Source organism: Eschrichtius robustus, chromosome 13, assembly GCF_028021215.1.
Source record: "Eschrichtius robustus isolate mEscRob2 chromosome 13, mEscRob2.pri, whole genome shotgun sequence".
NCBI classification, from domain to species: Eukaryota; Metazoa; Chordata; class Mammalia; order Artiodactyla; family Eschrichtiidae; genus Eschrichtius; species Eschrichtius robustus.
The window spans coordinates 52,302,530-52,323,049 of NC_090836.1; the positions used below are offsets into that span (position 1 = coordinate 52,302,530).

Here is a 20,520-nt window from a genome sequence, read left to right on the forward strand (position 1 = left end):
AACCTGCACCCCAGCTGACTCTGATGAAGAGGCCCTCAAGCCATGGGACCTTTATGGGATTGTCAGCTTGAAACCAGAAACACTGATTTCCTACTCTGAAACCTGGTGGGCAGAGAAGGGGTGGCAGGGAAAAGAAAAACTTTATCTCTGGTGAGAGTGAAATTTTGTAACTTGAGGAGTGTAGGTTGGACATAGGAAAATGTTTCCTTGGCAGGCTTGTAAAGTACCTGGAAATTTGTTGGTGTGTTACAGCACTCACTTCTCTGGAATTTCCTTAAAAACAGGATCTTATAAATAGGCTGAGGATTGGACCATATGTCCTTCTAAATATACTGTCAGCCCTATATTTCTGTCCTGCTGTGTGTCATTTTCATACGTCATAGAGGTGTAGAGCTCTCAAGGGTAGGAAAATAAAATTATGTTAGTTATTGCCATCCTCAGCATGGCATTCAAAGTTTCCCTCACTTATGTTAGGCTATCATCAGGAATATTATCTAGCTGATACGTACCAATAAGTGAGTACGGAAGTCGAAAACACTGACAAACTCCTGTACTGGCTAGCAAATAATGACTGTCCCAAGTCCCCAGCTGCCCCCATCTGCTGCTCTGGATTCTCCCCTAATATCCCCATGATGTGGTAAATAAAGAATTAATGCGGACTTCCCTGGTGGCTCAGTGGTTGGGAATCCGCCTGCCAATGCAGGGGACGCGGGTTCGAGACCTGATCCGGGAGGATCCCACATGCCGCGGAGCAGACAGGCCTGTGCGCCACAACTACTGAGCCCGTGTGCTGCAGCTACTGAAGCCCGTGCACCTAGAGCCCGTGCTCCGCAACAAGAGAAGCCACCACAATGAGAAGCCCGCGCACCGCAACGGAGAGTGGCCCCCGCTTGCCGCAGCTGGAGGGCCCTCATGTAGCAATGAAGGGAGGGAGGGAGGAAGAAAGAATTAATGCCTGGCACAGCAGGGGGGCTTCCAGGACCCGAATGTAGCCTATTCCTCCATGTTGACCATCAAAATATTTTGAATATTACCTTCAGCTTCCACATTCCCAGAACACACAACTTATTTTCATGCCCCTGGGCTTCCACTTGTGCTATATACTCTGCTCAGAATGTCCTTCCCTCCTGCCCTCAACCCTCTTGAAACTCCTCTCCTATTTCAGACCTTTGGTTCAAACACGACCTTCTCCACTGAGTCTTCCCCAGTCCCAATCTCCCCTCCTTAAAACCACTACTCCCTCTTCCACAGCCACAGGGCCTTTTTTCTTCAAACCCCCTTTTTATAAGCCCTGTATTCTGTCTTGCTTTGGTTATTCATGCACAAATTTCAACAGATCTACCTCCCTCACTCCTGAGATTTTAAGAACAGATTTATACGGAAAATAGAATGATTTGATCAATTTCCAGAAAGCTGACCAGCCCCTGGGCCAGCTGACCATCTCTATGACGTGAGCACAGCCTTATCTGACAAGATCCTTCCTTCGTGGGGACACGCTTTGGCCACGGAGGGTCTTGGAAACCCGGCTCCTGGGCTGTGGCTCAGGAGGGCTGCAGTGGTGCCTCAAAAGGTCCAGCGTAGAGGCAGATGGAAAGTCTGTGGATGGATTAAAAAAAAACCCCAAACAAACAAACAAACCCCCCCCACAAGCAAATAACACAAAAAACACCCTACCCAGCAGCCCCCAGTGACGGAGGGGTTTCCGACTGTACTGAGGGGGGGTCTCTTATAGATAAGAAGTTGGCACAGCAGCTGTCGGACAGACCTGCCCAACAGAAGTGGCCAGCCCTCCCTGATCTTCAGTCTCTTGCTTCTCTAAACTGCCTTTCTTTTTCTTTTACGTCTTTAGCCTCTCATTACAATTGAGGAACAAGCATCTCAACACATATTATTAGGCCGTAAACCTCCCGAGGCAAGGGTCACATCTTGCTGGCCCTTCCAGCCTCCATAACGTCTAATGATTATATTATCAGACACACACAGCCCTTACTCCATGCCAGGCTCCGGTCAATGCAATCAACCAGACTAACTCATGCCATCGAATTATTATGCTCGGCCATTAGCCCCATTTACATACGGGGAAACTGAGGCAGAGAGAGGCAACACAATGTGTCCCAGCCACACCTGGGGACTGCCCCCGCCAGGCGGTCTGGCTCCATATCCCTTGTTCTTAACTACGAGGCAATGTCTAATATGCCTCAGATGTACAGTAAAGGCATGTCAAATATAAAAACAAGTGGGTCCTGGGGTTCCTTGGCTAAAAGGACACTGGCTACTTTAACAGGGATTTGGGCAAGCACTTGACACCCTAAAGCTTCCCCAGATGACTGGGAGAGCTAAGTTGCTCCCACCCATGTACTGGACAACCCCAAACAACGATCACTGGGGAGAAGCGGTAGAGACCCCGCTTCTCGGAGGTATAGGAAGGGGCACAGATAAGTGTGTGACTGTTCACAGGGTCTGAGGGGGAAGGAAAAGCTTGGAAGTAGTTTGACCACTTTAGGAACAACACATTTACACTTATCATTAAAGCAGAGAGAGGCGCAGGAGTGTGTAAAGGGAGAGTGGACGACCAATAGGGAGCTAGCTGGCTGGGCATCTCTTTTCTTTCTCCTCTCTGTGGCCTGACAACGCCTGTCTGGGTTTCCAACCATTTGCAAAGATCTCTCAGCCTCTCCTGGCCTCATGGGCAGGGCGGCAGGAAGGAGGGCGGGGAGCAAGGAGTCATTTATCACTGTCGGGGAGAAGTGCTACACGCAGCAGGGCCGGCTTTCCTCCCTGCTGCTCCTGCGACCAGAGCCGCAAATCTTGAAAAGATGCAGAACATGCACCTCGCAAATAACCATTCATCATCGCTGCTCTGGGAGCCCGGGAGCGGCCCCTCCTGACGTGAGGCTGACCGGCTCTGCCTTCAGCCCGGGCCCCAGCGGAGCTGGGAACACGGGGACTTCTCAGGCACCTCATTCCTGTTCTGGCCAATCCCCATCTACTACAATCTACTGAGGTTTGGGGTTAAAATTCTCTGAAATGCCATCCAAGCCCCTCTTCTCTCCACAAAGTCAGATTTCCAGATCGCTTTCAGTAATCAGACTGCAGCCAAGGTGGCCCATAATCATTAAATTTGAAAATACAAGTTACTGGGAGGAAATTAATCCCAGGTTTAACTCGGGAATGGCCTGCTTTCTCGTGAAGTAATTATAAAATTAAAATGTGCTATTTCTCTGGTGAGTATAAAACGCCTCCTCGGTGAGGTCTGTGGCCCAACAGTAACGTCAGGATTTACACCAAGGAGGGACCGGAAAAATCCTTCCGTGCCTCAACGATGGGCGTCAGGGCCATCTGCAGGTAAATTTCCAAAGACTGGGTTACAGGTGATTAAAATCAAGAGGAGGAAGAGGTTTGAATTTTCCAATTACTCCTTAAAACTCAAAAGTCAAGCTGCTAGACAATGCAGGCTTTCCTAGTAAGACTAATAATGCTGAGCTAATTAGACCCATAGGCATGGCCAACATACAAAGTCAGCCCAAAGGAGGGACACTGTCCCTTTAAAATCTGCCTGGGGATCAGTGGAAAAGCTAACGAGGAGTGTCAGTTGGGGCTGCTTTATTAGGTGGTCCTCCAGAGGATAAAGCCTGGGGTTTCTGTAACAGGGCTTCTGTGCTTGATTCAATAAATCAATTTATATTAAATGCGGGTATAGCTCTGGAGCTGGCTTCATAAAGCATTCTGTGGCATTTCTCAATCTGCTTATCCCCTTCCCTGTCAGCCTGCCTGAACGCACTGTCAGAGGGCATTGAAAAGAGCAATAAAAAATAAGACAGAAGGCGTATCTACGTTATTTGTGAAACTCGACCCAGCAGCTCCAGACTCATGCTGGGAGGCTGCTCCCAGTGAGTTTCTCTCCAGGAGATGTTTGGATGGTTGGTAAGAAGCCCAATGCGGTGGGACTGCAGTGCTCAACCCCGAGCTGGGCTCCAGGCTGCAGACTGGGAATAAAGGTCACGCCGAACAGAAAGGAAAGGGTTGCAAGGGAAGTTGCGTTTTACTCCGATCCTCAGGGTCTGAAATACTCTTCAAGAAGTGAAAGGAAAAGCAAGATGAATACAAGCGCCGACAGCTGGCGCAGTCCAGGAGGTGGCGGGGAGCGGCTGGAGGAGGGAGGTGTGCTACTGACCAGGGCAGATGGAACGGGTCTTCCTTCAGGCCGGCCAGCAGGCTTGCCAGTGAGCGACCGCTGCAGACCGTCATCCCTAAACACAGTGACTTACGCCCCTGAAGATCTCAAAAGGAGAGGAAAGCCCATCCCCCACTTTTGGACTCTGTAGCGGGGCCAGAAGCCATAAGACGTGGCCACACTGTTCTGTTCTCCCCATCCAGGCTCAGCTTTTTTTTTTTTGAACTCTTTGCTGTTGGGTTGTTCAGTTACAGACAGCTCCTGGCACTGTCCCTCACCCCAGTTAGACCCGCATCCTTACATTATCTAGACTGCAGTGCCATCAGGTAGGACTTTTTGTGATGATGGAAATCTGTATCTGCAATGGCCACTTCAGTAGTCACGAGCCACATGTGGCTCCTGAGCAACTGAGATGTGGCTGGTGTGACTTGGGAAACGAATTTTTACTTTCATTTAATTTTAACTAATTTATATTTAAATGGCCACAAGTGTCTAGTGGCCACTCGGCTGGAGTGGACACAGAACAGAAAAGCTTTCCTTTGCCTTCATAAACGTAGTGAATGCTAAGAGGAGAAAATGGTGGTGGACCCCACTCTGTTCCCAGGGGAAAAGCCTCTGATTCGCTCTTAGTTTCAAGGGAAAGACAAGAGGGAACAATTACCCTGATGTGTCATCAAGTTAGAATCATAAAGAGTTAAGGGCTGCAAGAGATAGAAATGAAAGGTTACCATCACTGGAATTTTCCTAATGGAATCTGTCTTTTCCAGAAGCTCTGAAAAGCAGAGCAAAGCCCTTCCACCACCAGACATGGAGGTTGGCAGTGAAGGGCAAAGAAAGTATTTTATCAAACGAGAGACCTAGGCCCAGGACTGGCCCGAGGCCCCAGAACCTTGGCAGAGCAAGGGGCAGTATCCAAGGAGCTTATCTCCCAAGGCAGCACTCTCCTTCCTAAGTAAGCCATGCAATCTCAAGTTACTGGTCCAGCCTGCCCCTGAAACAAGACCATTATGAATGTTAAAAAGGCTCTGCTTAAAGAAAGAATTCTGGTGTACTTTACTCTTAACCAGAACCATCTGGAAGCAATCTTGCATTCACACGACGGACTTGTCGTCGTCTTTGGCCCTCGCTCTCAACAAATCCCATCAGCCCAGGAACAGCTGCTGGAGAGTCTGGCCTGACGCCAGGGGTGAAGCTACAGCGCCCTCCCTTGTCCTGCCGGGGCCCCGGCTTGCTCATCACCCCACGCGGCTGGACCCAGAGCACGAAGAACACAGATCCTACACAAGAAAGCGCAATCACCAGCGGTCACAGGAGCAGGGACTTGGTGCCACAAAGCCAGCTGTGAGAAACTGTTGTTTCGGCCCGGGAACACAGACGCCTGCCAGCAAATTACGGCCTGAGACGGCCCAGAGGGCCGTGGGTCTGGACGCTCTGCTCACAACGCCAGCTAGTGTGCGTCGTGCAACAGCAGCTCCACACAAAGGGCCAGGGAGGAAGGGCAGCGGCTCGCGCCGAGTCCAAGGCCAGAGTTCTCGCGCCAGGACCAACGACACCAGGCACAGAAGGCGAGAGCTGGGACGCGTCAGGGACCGACTCAGCACTGGGGGCGCTGTTAGAAAACGCCATCGTAAATCAAGCCACTGTGTAAACGACCTGAGCAGGCTGGGAAAGGGAGGCGGAGGAGCCAGGTGCGAGACGGATTTCACTAGGAAGGTCCTGGTGGCGACAACCTTTTGTCCTCTGTGCAACCTGGGCCTGCCAAGCTGCTCCACGGTCTCCGAGAAAGCGTGAGGGTGGGAGAGAAAGGATCCCCGTCACGAGGCCACAGACTCATCCTTAATTACGAGACGAGACGAGGCTTCCCAGAGCCGACGCCCTCCCCCCGCCCCCCCACTGCCTCCCGGCTGCAGGCACACCGCAGAAAGCTGGCAGGGTGCTCCTCTAATGAGAGCGGTCGATTTTCCTAAGTAGAGGAGATTCGGTTCTTTGGGGATCTTCCCCATCATCACCACGTGGCCCCAGTCCACGCACAGACCTTAGTGACGAGTGGGAAGCATCACCGTTTCATTTGGCCAATGGTCCGTCAGGTCAGACCGGGAACTAGAAAAGTTACTACCTCAGCAGCTCCTGAAAGGCGTCATTCCACCCTCTTGTCCTCTAAAGGACTGTCAAGGAGACACTGATCCTGGTAGATGGAGGTCCCCTGCTTAAATGTCCATCGCAGCTCAGAACTGAATAATTATGTCTGATCTTACCCTGAAGAAAAGTTGATGCATTGTATCAGAAAGAGCCCGGGGTTAAAAGTCAGAAACCTGGGTTATTCTGACATTTTTGCACTGGTGGAAGCTGAGTAAACCACTTAATCTCCTCTGAGCCTGAATCCGCTCAACTGCAAAATGGAACGAGGAGGAGGAATCATTGGGCATTTGGCAGTTCAGCACTGTAGTGAACGGTGTATACCCTGAAGTGAGACTGCCTGGGGGTCACAGACTGGCTTCTCCTCTTACTAGTTGTGTGACCTTGAGCAACTCGGCCCCTGTGCCTCAGTTTCCTCATCTGTAAAATGTACCTAGTTCATAGGATTGTTCAACATGAAGAGTCACGTAAAGGCCTCATCACAAGGCCTGGCCCTTAGCTCTCCCACTCACTGTCAGCTAGCCCCTCATGATTAGTGGGGGAACAAGCAGGCAGATAAAAATTTCCACAACTAGGTCTTTGCTACAAGGGTTCAACAGTTGGAAATAGGTGAACCCCTATTTGTTAGAAAGGTTTCAGAGACGCAACTTCACAGGCCAAGGCTAATTCGGGAGGCAAGAAACATAAAGGAGGGACGAGGTGAGGACTTATCTGTCTCCTTGAGCATGACGCGTTGCCAATACTCACCAGTCCACCTTCAACCAATCCCAACAGCTTGGTAGTAACTTGAGGCTTTTGTGGGAAAAGGGATCCTGCTGAACCTCATCTCTCTTTCCATTGAATTAATTTGCCAGCCCTTCTCTCTCTATAGACAACTCAGAAAGGGAGGAAATTGGGAGCCCATGTTTCTTCAGTCCTAAAAAATAACTGCTAGATTTGAGGTTTTCTGTGAGAGGTTAAAAACATTTTTTAAAAGAACTCATTAAAGTTGGGGGTGGGGTGTGTGTGGGGGTGGAGTTTACATAGGCAGTGGTCTAAACTGGTTTTAAACTTCCCAACTTCTTCCAACAAAGATGTAAAGAGCTCTCCTTTTCCTTAAGCATCATTTTCAAATCGTAAGTCACAACAGATAGGAAATATACAAAGACGTGCATCAATCTCTGCTCGTAGCCAAAGCTGTGAGCCAACAGCCATGCAGGGAACTTTGCTGAAACAAACGAGCAAATCATGTCTGACTGAAGCCATTCTCAGTCTTGGCTCCTCAGTTAATTCGGTACCTTCTGTGGAGTTCCATACAATTAGAGAGAGCCCCTTTATGGGCTATTTACTTGCTCAAGACCCCGCTAATGTGTGTTTGTGTGCACGTACCTGAGATAGAGAGCAAAGAAGAGAGTGACTGTGTGTGTGTAACGGTTGGATGTAATCGAATCCCTGAACTTATCTGCATTTTAAAAAACTATAAAAAGGGGTAATCTTTAGCCATTTGTTTACCAAGTCGGTTTTGACGGCTGAGATCTCATTTGCCTTTTTGGCATAGAAAAAGCATACAAACAGCCTCGCCTCGAGCTCAGCATGGCTCGTGTACAGGCTCCTTGTTCCTACCCTTCCCACTGACCACCTCCACGTCGGCCTGCCCCCCCGTCGACTTCTGTGGATCGCACTCTTCTTCCTTCATCCAATAAACAAACACGGCCCATCGGCTACATGTCGGGCAAAGGACGAGGCACTGGGCTGCCCCACAGGGGGCTTACAGACTAGTATAATTCGAGTCATTGATGACTTACCTCTTACATTTATCCCTTGGCCTAAGTCATCTAGTTTCTTGTTCATTTCCTCGCCTTCTCTGTTTTCTGCTTCCATCCCTCTATTTGGCTCTAGAGATCTCACATACATATTGCTATGACAGTTTTTCTTCTGGGTACCTGAATCTGCTTTCTCTCCTGGTCAGTCTCCTTCAAACTCCTCTTACAGCAAGCTTCCTACAACACCGCTTTCACCATTTCATTCTCCGCCAAAACACACAAGTGTAACCTGCAGCCTCCCACAGTAAATCCTAATGTCTCTGCCTGGCTTCCCAGATTCTGTTACGTTCCCTCGGTACCCACTTGGCCTAATTTCCCACAGCTGCTCCCCCCCCATCCCCCCAATTTTGGCCATTTCCCGCGCTGTCTCTTAGATCTGCTCTTTTGGTTTATGTGTTTACAACCACGTGGGTTCCTACCCTGGGATGCCTTTCCTTCCATCTTTCCAAATTCTACAAAAACCAGACCAAACTCTGCCACGGTTTTCTGAACTACACAATCCCTCACCTTAAACTTTTCTGTAAGGAGTGCTGATTTTGCTGACTGAATAAAAATGAATTTGCAAGAAAACCCAGTCTGGGGCAACAAAACTCCAGAACTCAGAGCTGCAAATATGGTGAACCCTTTCCGATAAATCCGATCACATTTTAGAGCAGGGGTAAATATTTCAGGCTCTGCTGCAACCGCTCAACTGCCCTGTTGTTGTATGAAGGTAGTCACAGATCAAACATAAACAAACGAGCGTGGCTGTACTTTTAAAACTTATTTACGGAAAGGGGTGGGGGGTGGAATTTGGCTCTCAGGCCATAACTTGCTGACCCTTTTCTAGAAGAAGAGAGGATACTGGTGAGGACCTTCTCTTTGGATGGCAGAGGACAACCGGACGTGCCTTAGATCAGCCTCTGATCCTCCCGAGTGGCTTGACTGTCTCTTTAAGACAGTACGTACCCTAGGAGTAGATTCCCAGCCTAGAAGTCATCACCATGGGAATTTGGGCTGTGACCATCTGTTATAGCTATTCCGGTCAAAGAAGAAGAGAGAGTGGAATTTACTTTGTCACCTGTGTTGGGGACGTGGTGAGGAAAGAAGCCACTGTTTCCTTCTGCTGACCTCCAGCCTGGCAGGAGGCTCCCTGGTCAGGATCGCAGGGCCTAGGAGCAAATCTTCACCTACACTTCTTTGTGCCAGGCACTGCTCTCTCATTTCATCCTTACACCAACCCTATGAAATTTACTTTATCATCATATCTATTTTTCAGTTGGAAGAAACCGATGAGGTCTTAGTCAGTGTTAGCTACTGACACATACAAACGGTTTTGGTGCCTTATATCGGTGTGTTTGGGGAATAAGATGCCCCTTGCCAAGAGTTCTTATTTCGATATGAATGTGATGAAATCATGAGGACAGCTCATTACCTCTGACCCTTACAACCACCCTTCAAAGAGTATTCTTTTCACTTTATTCATGGGAAATGGCACTCATAGGGGTTAAGTAGTTTATCCAACTTTGCCTATTCAGAAAGGTCAGAGTTATGATTCAAATCTAAACTGGTCTGGCCAAATAGAGCTCTGGTTCATTCCTTTGAGCCCCGCTACCTCTTTAGTAACCCTAACCTAAAAACCCGAGTTTAATGTGTTTTTAAAAGCCCCCCAATGCTTGCTCTGTGTGAAGTGAGGAATTACATCAGCTTCGTGGGTCTAGTGTCCCCAAGGAGGGCCTCAGAGAGCAGCAAAGCAAACCAACACCCAGATGGGAGAACTGGCGCCCAGGCGAAAAGCAGCAGAAGTGGGCGTAGCCCCTTTTCCTTCCCCACAAACCCAGGTCTCTGGCTGCACCTCCTGATCCAAAGTGCGGAAGTGGCTTTTTACGGTGGTGGCGCTTCCTTCACACACGCTGCAGCAGTGCCAAGGCAGAGGGAGGCGTATTCTTACCAGCCTGTCATATTAAAATCCCTGTAGAGCATCTTCTTCCCAAGTTCCTTTCTCTGTACTCTCCTTGGAAACTCCAAATGTGTGAACTCATTTCCCAGCAAGTGAGGCTGCATGAATGCCTAATAGCAAAAAGAAAAGAAAAGGAAAAAAAAAAAAAAAAAAACCCACACATATTTAGAGGAAAAAACAAGACCCAAGGATGTTTTGCAAATTGAGACAGCCCACATTTCAGAAACAAGAATACTCTTCTCAAATTTTAAGGGAGATAAATAGATTGAAGACTCTAAATACAAACAGAATATCAACAAATAAAAATCATGAATCTAATTTATAAAGGAATGTGACTTTTTCATTGGAGATGATAAAACTAATGGTAATCAAAGACGTGTATCCCTCAAGCAAGGAAAAGGTTCACTTTTTAATTCAAATTCAAGGTGGTTTCACTTGGGCTGAATGGCACGGTGAGGAGGTAGGAAAGCTCCCCCTGACTCTCTCCTCCTTGGCTTTCTCTGCTCGCCTCCTATTTGTACGCCTAGTTACTGGGCCTGGCCTCTGAAAGCTGCATGTGGGTCTCCAGGTCAACACAATGGCCTGAGAGAGCAGGTTGGGACTGGATGCACCAGACAGGAACTTTCTGTTGGACTCCCTCCATTTTGCTCTGCAGTAATTTGATCATGTAATTGGAAGACTGTTCCAGAACAGATGGCTTCTTCCCCTCCCCCCAATCTCTGTTCACACTACAAAAGTCTTGAGCAAACAGCCACTTAGGGAATTGCTTTGAAACAACAAACAGTCTCATTGTCACACTCAAAATTCAAATCCAGTTAGCCAAGAGATGAAATGCTCAGGTATGGACTTCCCTGCTCAGAGGCCACACGCTGTAAGCAGACCTGCCCCGGAGCCGCCCCGTACCAAGCCGTATACCTGCTTATTAGCAGTGTACGGGAACAGATCTTCTCTCTCTCTCTCTCTCTCTCTTTCTGGCAGGGAAAAGAGTGGGTGGAGCAAATCACGGCCTGGCACTGTAGGAAAGCCAGGGCTCCCTGCCACAGGACAGATGGCCATATCCTCGGTCTCCTGGAAAAAGGCATCTCCCACAGCCTCTTTCCCCCAGGACCTGACACTGGCAGATCTCCCACTGATTCTCATGGTGGTCTGGAGGTCTCAGCTGGACGCTAGTCACCGGAAGCTAAGCGCATCAAGAGTCAAAGGAAGCAAGCTGAATTGTCCGCAGGCTGGTCAGATTGGACCAGCTAAAAGAACTCTGAGCCAGTGATGCTGAGCAGCCTTTGGGGACAGGATGGGACAGGACTGAGAATGAGAAGAGGGGCGGTCCTGTCTGCTGTAACCAACAGGCTCCAGGTCGGAGGGGAATTCTGGATCATCTTCGAGGGGCCCTGAAACCTCTGCTGGGGGTGAGGCTTGGGCCACCTATGGGTATCAAGGACACTTAAACACTGGGTTTTACAGAGAAGTTCCTTGGGGGGAGGGAGGGAGGAAGGAAGGGAAATAATATTCATAGCGCAGGTCAGCGTGGTAGACTTTGGGTGAAACGAATTTGGGTTTGAATCCAACCTCTGCATTTATAAGCTGTGTGATTTTAGTGGGTGATTTAACTGCTTGGGCCTCAGTCTCTTTACCTGTACATTGAGATTAACTGCAGATTTATCTCATACTGTTTTAATAATGAAATGAAATGACATCTACAGTGCACTTATGATTGTCTCTGCTTATAAAAAGAAAATAATTTATCCCTCTAGTAATTATGGAGCCCTATTGCATCCTGAGTACTACAGTAAGTATTTCTTGAGCTCTCATTGCACACCCCCGCCAACCTTATGGGCGGGACTGGCTACCTAATCTGTGGGGCCCAGTGCACAAGGAAAACATGGAGGCTCTATTCAAAATTAAAAATTTCAAGAAGGTGACAGCAGAGCATTAAACCAAGTGCAGGGCCCTGGGCAACTGCACAAGTCACGCCCACAAAGCCAGATGTACTTACAGAGTAGATACCGTCCATGTTATTCCTCACCTTTATTTTGGTCCACCCATGAAAACTAAGGACCAGAGGCATTAACAATCAATGAACAGCAGCATTTTTATGTACCCTCTATCATCTCTCAGAACTTTGGGACTGAATCAGCATGGCGTTTGTGTCTACCCCCTGCCCTCCAAGCTGGAGTGACACTGATTTAGGGGTTACCATGTGTCAGGCACTTGATACATCTTATGTTATTACCTCAACAATCCTACAAAGCACATGTCATAGACTCAATTTACAAAGGAGGAAACTATGGTCCAGAGAGGTTAAGACACCTAGCCCAAGGCTACCAGCCAGGAATGGGTGATTCTAGAGCTTAAGCTTAATATCAAACCCATAACCCCCATCCTAACCCTTATGCTGGCCCTTTAACCTGCACACATTTACAAAAAACAGTAAGTGGGCAATAACAGGCCTGTGATCCATGCCAAGTATGAACCACAAATAGGCACCCATGACGATCCAGTTAACAAAAAATTACAGATCTGCACACAACTTGGCCATGAGGATGTTCCTCAAGTAGCGAGAAGAAATCATTTAATAATACGAGTGATTAAACTAGCATAAATCCATACAGAAGAATTCTGTGCAATCACATACAAAGGTGTTATACAGGATATGTAATTACACAGAAAGAGCTGATCTATTTGTGAAAAACAGCATATCAAACAATGTGTCTGTGAGTGTGCAAGTGTATGAGCTTATGTGAATCGTGTCATATATATGTACAGATCTATATAGGACATACATGTATACATAAATGAGTATGCATGTGTATAAACATAGGTACACAATACACATATACATTACATAACACATAGGTTAGGATGCAAAGGCCATTCCTAAGTACATTTTGTACCCTCATGCCCTTTCTGCTGGAATACATTTGCCTGGACAGTTGTACCGGGAGAAGTCTGCAGGGTAGCTGGGAACTCCCCAGCAGCTTGCTGTCTGCAGGGGCCACCTCGCCTCTCCTTCTGGGGATGGGCAGCCTCAAAGGGGCCTTGAACCGTGTGTCACCTGTGACATCCGTTGCCCCTTCACATGCAGAGTCTTTCAGGGTCTCAACAAAACTCCTGCTTCTCCCCTTATAACAACAGGCTACCGTATTTCATCAGTTCTAAGATGCCCTTTATTAGATGCACCATTATTTTGTTACCTCTAAGGAAGGGCAAAAAAAAGCTGCCAATTAAACGATGCACGGTGCTTTCTTTACCACTTCAAATTTTTAATTTATTATTTTTGAAAGAACTCCTTTAGACGTAGACAAAATTCTATTATCTATCACTAGTGTGCATATTTAGGAAGGAATATATAAGTGAAGTGCATCAGTTAACATTGTTCCAAAACGTTTTCACATTTAGAATCCAATGGCACTCATTGCTTTCCAACTCTGAATCATCCCGTGTTCGTGATTTTCCACACAAGAGCGGGCTGTGTTTCAGGGGTGCATTGGTCATGCAGCATTTCTTAAACAACCCACAGAAGAACTACAAGACAGAAGCCAGCTTTGCAAGCATCCAGAGCCCCCTTGCTTCTGACTCCCACCTCGGGAATGTGGCTGAGCAAGTCCGGTCACTCCTCCCCAAGCCCCTCTGCATGACTAGTTGCATCCAAAAAGTGCTTCACTTTTGTCTGCACGTTTTCCTTCAAGCTGCTGGATGCGAGTCCTGAAGTTTTGGTGCTGCTCTTTTGATGTTTGCTCATGCCTAGGAGATGACAGCCATGTCATGCCTGCCACCTGGCTGACAGAAACAATAAACCGTAAAATATCCCAACTTCCAGTATGTCAAAAGGTAAGAGGAAAAAGGGTGCCCTAGCTCTGAGGAATTACTGTGATATTCATCCCCCACTGATACGGATGTCACACCCTTGGATTTCTCTCTCTTTGTGGTTATTTTTCTTCCTCTGGCTAGTTGCCACAGCACATTTCACATGTTACATGACACATTTTCCATTACAATCATGCCCACCACAGAATGCATGTGTATTCCGTGTGTACCTAGGACATATCCTGCCGTGACATGTTTTTACAGTGCTTCAAAATCACCACCTGCGGTAAAGTAGCAGGATACAAAACTAACGCACAGAAATCTTTTGCATTCCTATACACTAATGATGAAAAATCTGAAAGTGAAATTAAGAAAACACTCTCATTTACCATTGCAACTAAAAGAATAAAATATCTAGGAATAAACCTACCTAAGGAGACAAAAGACCTGTATGCAGAAAATTACAAGACACTGATGAAAGAAATTAAAGATGATACAAACAGATGGAGAGATATACCACATTCTTGGATTGGAAGAATCAACACTGTGAAAATGACTATACTACCCAAAGCAACCTACAGATTCAATGCAATCCCTATCAAACTACCACTGGCATTTTTCACAGAACTAGAACAAAATATTTCACAATTTGTATGGAAACACAAAAGACCCCGAATAGCCAAAGCAATCTTGAGAACGAAAAACGGAGCTGGAGGAATCAGGCTCCCTGACTTCAGACTATACTACAAAGCTACAGTAATCAACACAGTATGGTACTGGCACAAAAACAGAAATACAGATCAGTGGAACAGGATAGAAAGCCCAGAGATAAACCCACGCAAATATGGTCACCTTATCTTTGATAAAGGAGGCAAGAATATACAGTGGAGAAAAGACAGCCTCTTCAATAAGTGGTGCTGGGAAAACTGGACAGCTACATGTAAAAGAATGAAATTAGAACACTCCCTAACACCATACACAAAAATAAACTCAAAATGGGTTAAAGACCTAAATGTAAGGCCAGACACTATCAAACTCTTAGAGGAAAACATAGGCAGAACACTCTCTGACATAAATCACAGCAAGATTCTTTTTGACCCACCTCCTAGAGAAATGGAAATAAAAACAAAAATAAACAAAAGGGACTTAATTAAACTTAAAAGCTTTTGCACAGCAAAGGAAACCATAAACAAGACGAAAAGACAACCCTCAGAATGGGAGAAAATATTTGCAAATGAAGCAACTGACAAAGGATTACTCTCCAAAATTTACAAGCAGCTCATGCAGCTCAATATCAAAAAACCAAACAACCCAATCCAAAAATGGGCAGAAGACCTACATAGACATTTCTCCAAAGAAGATATACAGATTGCCAACAAACACATGAAAGAATGCTCAACATCCTTAATCATTAGAGAAATGCAAATCAAAACTACAATGAGATATCATCTCACACCGGTCAGAATACCCATCATCAAAAAATCTACAAACAATAAATGCTGGAGAGGGTGTGGAGAAAAGGGAACCCTCTTGCACTGTTGGTGGGAATGTCAATTGATACAGCCACTATGGAGAACAGTATGGAGGCTCCTTAAAAAACTAAAAATAGAACTACCATACGACCCAGCAATCCCACTACTGGGCATATACCCTGAGAAAACCATAATTCAAAGAGAGTCATGTACCACAATGTTCATTGCAGCTCTATTTGCAATAGCCAGGACATGGAAGCAACCTAAGTGTCCATCAACAGATGAAGGGATAAAGAAGATGTGGCACATATTATACAATGGAATATTACTCAGCCATAAAAAGAAACGAAATGGAGTTATTTGTAGTGAGGTGGATGGACCTAGAGTCTGTCATACAGACTGAAGTAAGTCAGAAAGAGAAAAACAAATACCGTATGCTAACACATATATATGGAATCTAAAAACCAAAAAAAAAAAATGGTCATGAAGAACCTAGGGGCAAGACAGGAATAAAGATGCAGACCTACTAGAGAATGGACTTAAGGATACGGGGAGGGGGAAGGGTAAGCTGGCACAAAGTGAGAGAGTGGCATGGATATATATACACTACCAAATGTAAAATAGATAGCTAGTGGGAAGCAGCCACATAGCACAGGGAGATCAGCTCGGTGCTTTGTGACCACCTAGAGGGGTGGGATGGGGAGGGTGGGAGGGAGGGAGATGCAAGAGGGAAGAGGTATGGGGATATATGTATATGTATAATTGATTCACTTTGTTATAAAGCAGAAACTAACACACCATCGTAAAGCAATTATACTCCAACAAAGATGTTAAAAAAAAAAATCACCATCTGCATCCTAGTTGTAGGCTTCCTTCTTACCAACATTTTCAATACTCACTCCTGTTGTATTTGTCAGACCTGATGGCATTACTGATGTTAAAAAACAACAGCAACAACAACAAAAAAACTCAAGAACTAAGTACAAGTAGAACAAATAGGTGGCTGATGAACAAAAAAGGAGATGCTAAAATATAATGGGACACATACCTGTTGGTTTTCTGAGGAAAACACACACTTATTAGTGTATCTTTTTGTGTAATACTCATGAAAGTTTGCATAGACAGTCAATCTTAGCTCAGGCTGTCATATCAAAATACCACAGAAGGAGGGATTTAAAACAACAAGAAAATATTTCTCATAGCCTGGAGTCTGGGAAGTCTAAGATCAAGATGCCAGCAGATTCACTGCCTGGTGGGGGCTCTCTTCCCGGCTTGCAGACTGCTGCCTTCTTGCTGCATCTCACAAGGCCTTTCCTCTGTGCTCTCGTGGAGAGAGAAATCGAGCTTTCTGGTATCTCTTCTTATCAGGAAACTAATCCTATTAAATCAGGGCCCACTCTTATGACCTCATTTAACCTTAATTACTTCTGTAAAGGCCCTATCTCCAAATTCAGTACATTGGAGTTAGGGCTTCAACATATGAATGTGAGGGGAGGGATACATACATTCAGTCCATTACATGGTGTTATATGTATACCTGTTTATATATGTATATACACTCAAAGTCATCAAAATATTATACAGTATTGTCTGATGGTTTTCTTTTTAACTTATCTATATTCATGAATATTTCTACCATTGAACATGGATTACTTTCATTTTAAAAATACTCTAAAATTTGTTATTTTTGGAGAACCCAGTTATTAAACTGTGTCTTAAAAAATTGTTGAAAGGAGCTTAACTGCCCCTTCTTACTCCAATAGTTTGAGGGAATGCTAAAATCACTGGAAAGGGCCACCCCAGGCAGAGGCTTGGCTCCAACGCAGGGGATGCTGAAGCGTACTGCTTCCCAACGGGCCAGCAGAGATATTTTGTTCTCAGAAGCAGAGTGGCCCAGCAACTTGTGGACTCAAAAATTTCTCAGGATCTGCCCAGCATTCAAATAACGTGGACTGGTGAGCGTTACTTCACTAGTGCTGGCCTGCCCTGCTGGAAGCATTGCTCAAGTCAGCATTTTGGAATCTTGAGCCTCGAAAGTGATTTTACTTATAGTACAGTGTAAGCAACACACACAAATTTTAGAGTCTGCAAAACGTGGGAGCTGGAATTTGTTAGGTTCCTTTCAGCAATAAAATCCAATGATTTTCTGACCCCAAACTTGTAGGATTCATGGACAATTCTAGCATATTTTACTCCACTGCTCATACCTGGGCAGCTCATAAACATGTGTACATGACGACTGCCCCTTTCCAAGGCACATCTCCGAGGGATGCTGGCCTATGAAAAACATGGACCTTAATGGGATCAATATCCAAAATGGGAGCAAGCACACATTTAAGGTCCCATGTCCACCTGCAAAATGAAAATTCTGGACACTCTCCTTATTTATCTGCTATGCTTGGATATATTTTAGCTTTTTCTCTTTGATGATGCTATTTGGATATATGTATGTTAGAAACATCTGCATGATGACACAAGTAATACCAGCTACACTTAAATATGTTCATTATTTTTAAAACCTCAGCTACGCTTTAGTGCCTAGCATAGCACTGATCACAGTAAAGGCTCTAAATAAATATTTGCTGGAAGAATGAATACAGAACATTCTGACCTGCTTTACACAATCACCTTTTAGTGATCATTGAAACTTTACAAAATAATACAACATAGCTTTCAATCTTTAGAAAAAGATAAAACTTAGGTCCATGGCACATGAAAACAATCTTGGACACACATTACATATTTTGGATTTAGTTAACTTTTTATAATTTCATAGATACCCTCCTGTAAAACAACAAGCATGTGGGTGCAGTCATACCATTGAAAACCCCATGATATTTTACAATCCTAAGAACATCCAAATTATATTATGTCTCTTCTCTACCGAATAAGCATGCCAACCAGAAACCTAGAAATGTGTTTTATACTAAAATCCAATTTAAAGTGTGCTGGCCTGCCACATGTTAAAAAAAAACAAAACAAAAACAAAAGACTGGACCTCTTTTTGTACCTCCATTTTTATCCTAAATTTTGAGGCTTTCCTTCAAGGAAGCATAACTGAATGCTCCTAACTGAAGGGAGAGGGGTGGAGGTACACCTGGAGTTCAGGTGTGCACCACAAATGGTACCTGGGAGGAAAGGCTTGGTAACCACTGCCCACGCAAAACCAAAGGCAGGTGGTCAAGAGTCTTTTAAGGACTCTGGAGAGTACAGGTTTGCTAAAAAAAAAAAAAGAGGGTAGCACATATCCTTGACACTTAAGTGTCTGGGCAGCTAATAAGAAGACATTTCCAGACATGGTTACATCTGGCCAGGAACAAGAAGAGGCATCTTCTCTAGGGAAAGGATGCTGGAGTAACCTGCTGTGTCAAGAAATGCCAGGAAACCAGAGATGGGGCGGGAGGATTGAGCATCTTCTTCTGGCTGCTCTCCTCTCTAGTTCTGGGCAGAAACCAGCTTCAAGGGAAGGGGATGGAGGTGAGCACAGCACTGTGAAGAAACACAACTGTCCCATCCCAGTGAGAGTCTCTGAGTCACAGAGGGATTGAGCTATACTAGGAGGGGACAAGCCTGAGGAAGAGAGGCCTTCTGGGACCTTCCAGGAAGCCTCTCAGTAGAGCAGAGTGCATCCCTGAACCCAGGTCTGTCTCGCTCCAGAGTACACGGACGTGAGCCCCACCACCCTGGGCTAGGGGAGAGCTTTGAGCATCTTGGGGATGCAAGGCGGGGAGAAAACAGGGAGTAGAAGCAGGAACCCAGATCCCAGGGAGGGATATGTATGTACTGGGTTTGGGAAGAGGCTGAGAACCAGGCTTCCTGCGGACACTGAGACGGTGCTTCCCAAGGTTACTCAAAACTGCCTGCTGGGGGGCTTCCCTGGTGGCGCAGTGGTTGGGAATCTGCCTGCCAATGCAGGGGACACAGGTTTGAGCCCTGGTCTGGGAAGATCCCACATGCCGCGGAGCGGCTGGGCCCGCAGCTGCTGAGCCTCCGCGTCTGGAGCCTGTGCTCTGCAGCGGGAGAGGCCGCGATAGTGAGAGAGGCCCGCGCACCGCGATGAAGAGTGGCCCCCACTCGCTGCAGCTGAAGAAAGCCCTCGCGCAGAAGCGAAGACCCAACACAGCCAAAAATAAATAAATTAATTAATTAAAAAAAAAAAAAGTCAAGGCCTTAAGAAGTATTTAAAAACAAACTTAAAAAAAAAAAATTGCCTGCTGGGGAACACAAAATGCTTCCTCCTTCGAATAAATTTTCCTTCTGCTGCTTTGTGGTCAGCTTGCCAATGAGTAGTGCCAGCCAATAAGGGGATTATCCCAGGTTTTGGGGTATCCAGCCAATGGAACTCACACAACTAACACATGAGCTCCTGCAGGTGTAGGTACCAGGGGTTAGGGATTCAAAATATAAAAAAGAGACCCCTCTGCTTAGAGCTCACGCATTAGCAGGGGAGAATGAGGAAGGCAGAATGGGTGGAAATGGAGCTATATTCAGGGGTAAGGAACAAAGAGTGGGATCACTTGGTGGGGTCAGAGCGAATCTGAAAAGGATCTTCTTTTCATTATTTTTAAAAATTTTTTAAATTTTTTTATTGAAGTATAGTTGATTTACAGTGTTTCAGGTGTACAGCAAAGTGATTCAGTTTTTTTTTTGATGTCTAATCTTATTTGTTATGCTTACAAGTTTTATATATATATATCTTTTTCAGATTCTTTTCCATTATAGGTTATTACAAGATATTGAATATAGTTCCCTGTGCTGTACAGTAGGACCTTGTTGTTTATCTATTTTATATATAGTAGTGTATATATGTTAATCTCAAATTCCTGATTTATCCCTCTCCCCCACTTCCCCTTTGGTAACCATAAGTTTGTTTTCTATGTCTGTGAATCTATTTCTGTTTTGTAAATAAGTTTATTTGTGTCTTTTTTTAGATTCCACATATAAGTGATATCACATGGTATTTGTCCTTCTCTTTCTGACTTACTTCACTTAGTATGATAATCTCTAGGTCCATCCATGTTGCTGCAAATGGCATTATTTCATTCTTTCTTATGGCTGGGTGATATTCCATTGTATATATGTACCACGTCTTCTTAATCCATTCATTTGTCATTGGGCACTTAGGTTGCTTCCATGTCTTGGCTACTGAAATAGTGCTGGTATGAACTCTGGGGTGCATGTATCTTATTTTGA

General features: G+C 45.6%; 1 protein-coding gene across 2 annotated transcripts in view; it reads right to left on the minus strand.

Annotated features, from left to right (window-relative positions):
• The window catches only part of PPM1H (protein phosphatase, Mg2+/Mn2+ dependent 1H), a 265,292-nt gene that overhangs the window by 56,863 nt on the left and 187,909 nt on the right, over window positions 1-20,520 (minus strand). For both annotated transcript variants that reach the window (XM_068560262.1, XM_068560261.1), the window contains exon 6: window positions 10,043-10,161. In XM_068560262.1, the coding sequence (XP_068416363.1) occupies window positions 10,043-10,161 (119 nt within the window). The remainder of the gene's footprint in view (window positions 1-10,042; window positions 10,162-20,520) is intronic.